We start from the raw sequence: 8,044 nt of genomic DNA, 5'->3' as shown, positions 1-8,044 counted from the left end.
ATATATATATATATATGTATATGAATCGATCGATGTTGTCTTACACTCCCGGAATAAGTAAGGCTTGTGGTCTCATGTCCTTTTTTTATTATAGAGTTCGGACAGTTGTATAACCTTTTTTGTTGTTGCTATAAATTCAACATTTGATGTGCCAATATTGAATGATTACCCACATTTTTCTATATATAGAAATATGATGTTTATATCAAATTATACACTAATAACATTTATTTTTCTCTGACGTGTAATATATATGGAAGTGAATAGGTAGTTTCTAAAATTATAAGCATTGACTCGGTCCCGTAGCTCAGTTGGTTAGAGCGTTGGTCTTATGAGCCGAAGGTCGCGGGTTCGAGCCCCGCCGGGACCATTCTCTTCCTTTTTTGTTAAAATTTAAAATATTTACTTTTGGATGATCATCGCAATCAATGATGCGCACATTTCCTTCTGGATTCATCTTCTTCGTTGCCATCTTCTCCCCTTCACCAAAAGAATCGTTAGCTCAGACATGAATGGAAGGAATTGCAATTGAAGTCTTTGCTTGTTAATCATTGGATTAGGGTTCACGAATCGTAAATCACGATCACTGTCCGAATCTTCCTCCGTTTCGATCATCTTCCCCGATCGTTGTTTCTCCAGATTTTTCAATTTTCCACCTAATCTTCTGATTCATCAAAGTATGATTCTGTAGCATTGGATTCCAACAAGTACGAGAAAAATTCCAAGTTATAGACGGAGAAGATGGTTCACAGCGCTTATGATTCGTTCCAGCTTCTCAAGGATTGTCCAGCCAGGATCGATGCTCTCGAATCCTACGGGTCCAAGATCTTCGCTGGATGCTACGACGGCTCCCTCCGTATTTACGCGCCGGAAACCTCCGCCTCTGACCGCTTTCCGCCGTTGGAGCTGCAGAAACAGCCGTACGTGCTCGATAAGACGGTGGTGGGGTTCTCGAGGAGGCCGATCGTTGCGATGGAGGTTTTGTCGTCTAGAGAACTGCTTTTATCCCTGTCGGAATCCATCGCGTTTCACGGACTTCCCGATTTGGAGACTGTCGCTGTGATCACCAAAGCTAAGGGTGCGAACGTATACTCTTGGGATGACCGGCGAGGGTTCCTGTGTTTCGCAAGGCAGAAGAGGGTCTGCGTATTCAAGCACGATGGTAATCTCTTGAGTTCTCGGGACTGGATTTCTCATCTTGTCGGATTGAATAAGTATAATCCGTGTTCTTATGCTTGGTGGGTGTTTAGGAGGAAGGGGGTTTGTGGAGGTGAGAGAATATGGAGTTCCTGATACTGTGAAGTCGATGTCTTGGTGTGGAGAAAACATTTGTTTGGGCATTAGGAAAGAATATGTGATACTGAACACTGCAAATGGTGCTCTTTCTGAGGTGTTTCCTTCTGGTAGGATTGCTCCTCCTTTGGTGGTATCTCTCCCTTCTGGTGAACTTATTCTGGGGAAGGTAATACTTTCCTCTCCTTTTCCCTCCGTGTATCTGCTTGATTTGCCTAAGGGTAGTGACTCCTGTTTGAATTTGAATCCGTTTCATGAGGAAACATGGTGATATAGCATCTCTTGTTCTTTTTCGATGATTCCCTTGTTTATGTCCAAGAGCTTTAGGGTCCCAACTTTGTCACTCTTACCTATTCCCTAGACTTATATTGTGCAATCTGTATCTGAAGGGTTGGGATAATTTAGTAAAGAGTGTCTGTTGTTATCTTTACTAGTTTCTCTATCTACTTGTAGGAGAATGTTGGAGTTTTCGTTGACCAAAACGGAAAGCTCCTTCAAGCAGACAGGATTTGCTGGTCTGAGGCCCCAACCGCTGTTGTCATTCAAAATCCGTACGGAATAGCTCTGTTACCCAGACGAGTTGAGGTATCTAAGTTGTCATGAGCAATAACTCCCTGCTTCTTTACATGTGTCTAGACGCCAATTACGGGCTTATATCATCTAACCATCAAAGCTTTGACAGGTTCGCTTGCTCCGAAGTTCATATCCATTGATACAAACGATAGTCCTCCAAAATGTCCGTCACCTTGTCAAGAGCAACAATGCTGTGATTGTTGGTTTGGATAACTCTGTTTATGTTCTCTTCCCGGTCTCTCTTGGTGCCCAGGTATGTTAATCTTTGAGAAGATTGATGTTTCCTGCTGTAGCACTTACCGTTATTTTCTTATGGATGAATATGATGCTTTTGTTAATTTTCCTCTCATTTGGTTTGGATATGATCCCATTCCGACTTACTTCTTTCTTGTCATGCTTAAATATTTTACACAATGTGCAATGCTCTTCTGAAGCGAGGCAATTGGTTTTTTTCCCTTTTTTGGAAACTTATATGAAATGTCTACGGGAAATTGATATTACCTCACATTGGGTCGGATAGACGCTTTTGACATATTCTGAGAAAGCTAAGTTGTACTGTAGATCGTGCAATTAACAGCTTCTGGAAATTTTGAGGAAGCTTTAGCTCTATGCAAGTTGCTTCCTCCTGAAGACTCCAGTCTTCGAGCTGCAAAAGAGAGCTCAATTCATGTAAGGTGTGTATTGCCAGAAGCCTCTCTTTTCCTTTTTCTAATCAGTAGCTACCAGTTAGTTATGATGACCTCTTCCATGGAAATCCTTTTTATAATGATACAGATATGCTCATTATCTTTTTGATAATGGGAGCTATGAGGAAGCCATGGAACAATTCTTGGCATCTCAAGTAGATATCACTTATGTACTTTCCTTGTATCAATCAATTGTTCTCCCAAAAACAACAATTGTACCTCAACCAGAGAAGATGGTGGACATTACTGGTGATGAAGCACCTCTGTCAAGAGGTTCATCGGGCATTTCAGATGATATGGAATCCACATCCCCACTATACCTTTTTGAATCTGAAGATAATTCTGCCCTTGAATCGAAGAAAATGAGCCACAACACTCTGATGGCTCTTATCAAGTATTTGCAGAAGAGGAGGCAAAGTATCATTGAGAAGGCCACCGCTGAAGGGACAGAAGAGGCTGTTTCAGACGCTGTTGGAGATACTTATGGAGTGTACGATTCTTCTAAGTTTAAGAAATCCACCAAGGTGCAGTCTAGTTTTCTCTCTCTGATGAGCTAATTGATGACGAAATCTTACGATCTCGCAATGTGATCTGTTCCCTTTTGCTAAATCAACATATGAACTTTATTTGCAACGAAAATTTTGTTGGGGTTCTAACAACTTTTATACTGAAGGGACGTGGTACTGTCCCCATTAACTCAGGTGCTAGGGAGATGGCGGCAATCCTTGATACAGCTCTTCTTCAAGCACTTCTACATACTGGACAGTCTGGAGCTGCAATAGAATTACTAAAAGGTCTCAACTACTGTGATGTAAAGATTAGCGAGGAGATTCTCCTGAAAAGTAAAAACTATTCTGCATTGTTGGAATTGTACAAGAGCAAATCCATGCACCAGGAAGCCCTTAAGCTTCTTCATCAGCTAGCTGAAGAATCCAAATCAAACGAGTTGCAAACTGAAGTTAAGCAGAAATTTAGTCCTGAGTCAGTCATTGAATATCTCAAGGCAAGTTTCTCAGTGCCATTTTTTCATCTTGATAAAGTTTTTGACTAATATCTTTTTCCTTATGCTTAGTACATACTTCACTTCAACTTTTCCTATTTCTAATGTTTATTAATAGACATTTCCGAATGTAATCTATCTTATTCATGGTTTTTTAAGGGGAGGAACCCTTAACATTGTTTAACCAAATTTTTACTTGGCTCTTCCTGAGGATAACCTAGTATATATTATGGTGTAGAGATCAAAATTCTGTGCAATATCTATGAGCTTCTAACAGTAAAATATTGGTGGTTTACTTTTTGCAGCCTCTCTGCAGGACTGATCCCATGCTTGTCTTGGAGTACTCTATGCTTGTCTTGGAAAGCTGTCCGACCCAAACCATTGAGTTATTTTTGTCTGGAAATATCCCAGCCGACCTTGTCAACTCATATCTGAAACAACATGCTCCGAATTTGCAGGGCAGATACTTAGAACTTATGATGGAAATGAACGAAACCGCGATTTCTGGAAACCTACAAAACGAGATGGTGAGGACATCATTCTTATATGTGAAGCATGTTTCTAGTTTTGATTTCATAATTGGTGACAGTGACTTGTGAATGATGTTACAGGTACAAATCTACCTCTCAGAGGTTCTCGAATTGTACGCTGAGCTTAACGCTCAGCAGAAATGGGACGAGAAGGATCATCCCTCGGCGAGGAAAAAACTATTGTCTGCACTAGAGAGCATCTCTGGATACAGTCCAGAGACTCTGTTGAAGCGTCTCCCTCCAGATGCTCTCTTTGAAGAGCGTGCAGTTTTGTTGGGGAAAATTAATCAGCATGAACTTGCTTTGTCCATTTATGTCCATAAGGTACCAGTGTCCATCTTTCGAATAAAGTTACCCAAAAAACTTTTTAAGTGTGGCAGAATTATAAAATTTAAAACTAGTTGGTGTTGGCTGTTAGTGATAATCACATCCCGCTCGAACAAATCTACTGTAAAAAATAGGTATGCTTGGATTCTGTAGAACATGTTGCTTGATGTTATCTCTCCACTTCTTGTTCCTTCGCATTATTTCCAATATTAAACACATGCTGAAAATTGGATTTTAACTTGACCCTCTGTAGCTTCATGCACCTGACCTGGCGCTGGCGTATTGTGATCGTATCTACGAGTCTGTTGCCCATCTACCATCTGGAAAATCATCTAGCAACATCTACCTTACACTTCTCCAAATATATCTGAATCCTAAAAGGATGACGAAGGACTTTGCGAAACGGATTATGGATCTTGGATCATCTCAAAATTCAACCCCTGCAAGGATGGGGTCGGTTACGTCTTTTAAAGGTAAAGGAGGTCGGTCCAAGAAAATCGCTGCAATAGAGGGAGCCGAGGATATGCGGGTCAGTCTCAGTAGCACTGACAGTGGGAAGAGCGATGGCGATGCAGAAGAACCTATGGAGGAAGGAAACTCTACTGTCATGATTTCTGAAGTTCTTGACCTGTTGAGCCGAAGATGGGAAAGAATCAATGGTGCTCATGCCCTCAAGCTTTTACCAAGAGAGACCAAACTCCAGGTAAAACATGCGAAATATGTGAAAGATGGATTGGATTTATACATTTGAGACCAGACTCTGCAATTTTGGATAATTTGAAACTGGTATTTGCTTCAGCTCATATATCTTTTTCACCCTGTGGATCTACATGTTATCATCAATCTCCCTGCAGAATTTGCTTCCTTTTCTCGGACCCCTCTTGAGAAAATCGAGTGAAGCACACCGGAACTTCTCGGTCATCAAGAGTTTGAGGCAGAGCGAAAATCTTCAGGTATACCTCTGTTCCGCTAGCCAAGATAAAACCCTTATACGCATCAATTTTTTTTCATGAATATAGTTTCGAGTCCGATCTTTGATACCAAATCTGATGTTATAATTTAGTAGGTTAAAATCGGCCGGAATCCTCTCTTTACTAGAGGTTCTCTCTTAGGATCTTTCCCTTTGATCGTTATTGACTTTGTTTTTGCTCGTCACTAGGGAATTATAAGCACTGGATGGTTCACCAGTCCACATAACATGATCCATTCAATATGTATATAACTAATCGTGTGATGTCTGATAAAACAGGTGAAAGACGAACTGTACAGCCATAGGAAAGGTGTGGTAAAAGTGACAAGCGAGAGCATGTGTTCTCTGTGCAACAAGAAAATTGGGACGAGCGTTTTCGCTGTCTACCCGAACGGGAAAACGATAGTTCACTTTGTCTGCTTCCGGGACTCTCAGGGCATGAAAGCCGTTTCCAAGACATCTCATGGAAGAAGACGATGAGAACTCCATGTCCCCTTGGAGACAGATGAGAGAAAGCGGCCTCTCGAGTTTTGCTGCAGGTGAGATGGTTGTGTAAGAATGTATCGATTTGTTCGAGACATATATATTCTCGATCTCTTTATCTCTGTGTCTGTGTGTGTGTGTAATTAAAATATGGATACTCTCCGTGTCGGGTTTTTTTCACAATTCGAATGGTGTGAGCTCTGTCTGTGGTTGAATCGATGTTGTGTTTTTGCGAGTTTAGGAGCATGGCTTTGGTTACAGGGCCGACAGGTTATCACGCGATTGTCGGCGAATACGGGGATGGTTGGCAAGGTGATTGATTTAATCTTAATTGTCTGCAATCACAAAAAAAAAACATGAAAAATCTTATCGCAATTCTCATACGCTTTTTGTAACAATTTGCGGTATTTTGTTACAAATATAAATATCACCTTTTAGAGTTATCGTAATAACATATAATTTACATTAAATTGCAATCCACAACCGCTATCTATCAGTACTCTGTTTTTTTTTTGTCTTTTTTTGCTGGAGATTGTGTAAATGTTTGGACTTGCAAGAACCCATTTGCCATCGCAGGTGATTTGCTTATAAGATCAATACTCATTTCAACAGGACACTAATTCTCTCTTGAGAAGGGAAACGTTTGGCTTCAAAGGTCATACCCACCCATTGCCCTCCTGAATCATCATCTCATACATCTTTGAAGGACAAGAAATACAACTGGCCAGATACAAAATTTCAAATTCAATCCACATCCCAAACAGACCCACTTCGGGTTTTTTTTCATGTTGTAGTTCAGTCAAGCATGTAGATCCTGGAGGCAATGTCTTGAACCAACCAATCAAACCCTTTCAACAGACCTTCACCGGTGATCGCGCTGCATCCGACGATTTTCCAGTGCCGGCTTTTATCCATCGACTCCAAGTTCAGCACCTGCGGATCAAGAACATGAAACCATGCCAACCCTTTTCCCATATAATCTCGGAATAACCCCCTTTTCAGATATTCAAAACGAGAAAGCGAGAAAAAATCTCAACCTTCATGCCATTCTAGACCGTTACAAAGATCTAGGACACTCACTTTGGCGATTTCTTCGGGAGTAAGAGCACCTCCTATGTCCTGTTTATTCGCAAATATCAGCAATGATGCCCCGACCAGCCTCTGCCATTCAGACCCAAAGGCGGCATTCTTATCAATATCTCGAGAGCCAACCTCTTCATGAAAACAGCAAGAGGAGAATTCCATCTTGTTTAACCGATGAAATATTCAATTACCTCTTCCTTCAAGAGATTGTGAAGCTCCATTCTGCAATCATCTAAACGTCTGATATCAGAGCTATCCACCACCCAAATCAACCCATCAGTCTGCTCAAAGTAATTCCTCCAGTACGATCTTATCGTCTTTTGCCCGCCTACATCCCATATATTAAGTGTATACCTACAATACCATCAAGAAGTTACCACTACCCGATTACCTGTTTCGACGAAATTCCGAAGAAAGAGGGAAAGATTCTAACCTTTGGTAAGTGATGACAGAAAACTCAGAGAAAGAGGGAAAGATCTTACCTTTGGTAACTGATGGTCTTGATGTTGAACCCTAGAGTTGGGCTGATGACGCTTGTGTCTTCTCCATTAATTTTCAGAACGATCGTCGTTTTCCCAGAATTATCGAGCCCACTACAAAACGCCAAAAAAAAATCTCTATCAGAATCCCCAAATGCACATATATATACACACACACACACATGCATGTTAAATGATATCTATGTAATGTGTACACAACGACAAGAACATACGGATCAGAGGAAAAGAGAAAGTGTGGAATAAGACATACACCATAAGGATTCGCATTTCCTTCTCTTTCTTCTTGATTTTGCGGATTATGCTTAGCAAACCCATTTCCTCTCCGACAAGAACAACCCACCGATCTTCGATCACTCCGAAAAGATTCTTCCTGTTGGATTATGTCAATTGAAGCAAATTCCATTTGAATGCGGAAACAATGACCAACGATGAGAACGAAGCAATAAAAAGCTCAAATCCGTGGGAGAGGCAAAAGGAGAGAAAAGATAAGAAGATGAGGACAGATTATAGATGCAGAAGCAGAAGATCCGGCGGTTACCTCTCTCGCTTTTTTTCCGCCGATCGTAGAATTGGGACGGAGACGGAGCGGCTTCGCCGGC

At 41.1% G+C, this 8,044-nt stretch overlaps 2 protein-coding genes and 1 non-coding gene across 7 annotated transcripts; 2 read left to right on the top strand and 1 right to left on the bottom strand.

Moving 5' to 3' along the window:
• The first annotated feature begins 296 nt into the window (after nucleotides 1-296).
• Nucleotides 297-370, top strand: TRNAI-UAU. Its single transcript has one exon. It is a non-coding gene; the product is annotated as a tRNA-Ile (tRNA).
• Nucleotides 371-426: 56 nt separating this feature from the next.
• LOC104819785 (vam6/Vps39-like protein) lies at nucleotides 427-6,570 on the top strand. Of its 4 annotated transcripts, XR_772870.1 has the most exons (14): nucleotides 427-1,162; nucleotides 1,251-1,462; nucleotides 1,747-1,878; nucleotides 1,976-2,119; nucleotides 2,428-2,540; nucleotides 2,641-3,076; nucleotides 3,226-3,555; nucleotides 3,858-4,079; nucleotides 4,164-4,406; nucleotides 4,663-5,112; nucleotides 5,264-5,362; nucleotides 5,659-5,918; nucleotides 6,104-6,174; nucleotides 6,475-6,570. XR_772870.1 is itself a non-coding variant. In XM_010550029.1 (12 exons), exons 1-12 carry the CDS (start codon nucleotides 742-744, stop codon nucleotides 5,857-5,859), a joined length of 3,003 nt encoding a protein of 1,000 aa, XP_010548331.1. In that variant the 5' UTR covers nucleotides 427-741; the 3' UTR covers nucleotides 5,860-6,097. The 4 variants fall into 4 exon arrangements, 1 of the variants encoding a protein (XP_010548331.1); XR_772869.1 differs by having other exon boundaries at nucleotides 6,124-6,570; XR_772868.1 differs by having other exon boundaries at nucleotides 6,104-6,570.
• Nucleotides 6,463-8,038, bottom strand: LOC104819787 (ADP-ribosylation factor-like protein 2). 2 transcript variants are annotated; one of them, XM_010550030.1, is made up of 6 exons: nucleotides 7,984-8,038; nucleotides 7,696-7,815; nucleotides 7,428-7,538; nucleotides 7,137-7,299; nucleotides 6,943-7,023; nucleotides 6,463-6,795 (listed from the first exon to the last, which is right to left on the bottom strand). In XM_010550030.1, the coding sequence occupies exons 2-6, from the start codon at nucleotides 7,758-7,760 to the stop codon at nucleotides 6,658-6,660; spliced, it is 558 nt and encodes a 185-aa protein (XP_010548332.1). In that variant the 5' UTR covers nucleotides 7,761-7,815; nucleotides 7,984-8,038; the 3' UTR covers nucleotides 6,463-6,657. The 2 variants fall into 2 exon arrangements, with proteins under 2 accessions (XP_010548332.1, XP_010548333.1); XM_010550031.1 differs by having other exon boundaries at nucleotides 6,675-6,795; nucleotides 6,900-7,023.
• Nucleotides 8,039-8,044: the final 6 nt, after the last annotated feature.

Source organism: Tarenaya hassleriana, unplaced genomic scaffold (assembly GCF_000463585.1).
Source record: "Tarenaya hassleriana unplaced genomic scaffold, ASM46358v1 Cleome3, whole genome shotgun sequence".
NCBI classification, from domain to species: Eukaryota; Viridiplantae; Streptophyta; class Magnoliopsida; order Brassicales; family Cleomaceae; genus Tarenaya; species Tarenaya hassleriana.
This window is presented reverse-complemented; position numbering and strand designations above follow the sequence as displayed.

Coding starts and splice junctions, on each gene's coding strand:
- LOC104819785 (XM_010550029.1), top strand. CDS start 742: ATGGTTCACAGCGCTTATGATTCGTTCCAGCTTCTCAAGGATTGTCCA. Junction 2,120..2,427: donor CGGTCTCTCTTGGTGCCCAG/GTATGTTAATCT, acceptor GTTGTACTGTAG/ATCGTGCAATTAACAGCTTC. Junction 5,113..5,263: donor CAAGAGAGACCAAACTCCAG/GTAAAACATGCG, acceptor ATCTCCCTGCAG/AATTTGCTTCCTTTTCTCGG.
- LOC104819787 (XM_010550030.1), bottom strand. CDS start 7,760: ATGGGTTTGCTAAGCATAATCCGCAAAATCAAGAAGAAAGAGAAGGAA. Junction 7,539..7,695: donor GAAATGCGAATCCTTATGGT/GTATGTCTTATT, acceptor GGCGTTTTGTAG/TGGGCTCGATAATTCTGGGA. Junction 7,024..7,136: donor ACAATCTCTTGAAGGAAGAG/GTAATTGAATAT, acceptor TCTGAATGGCAG/AGGCTGGTCGGGGCATCATT.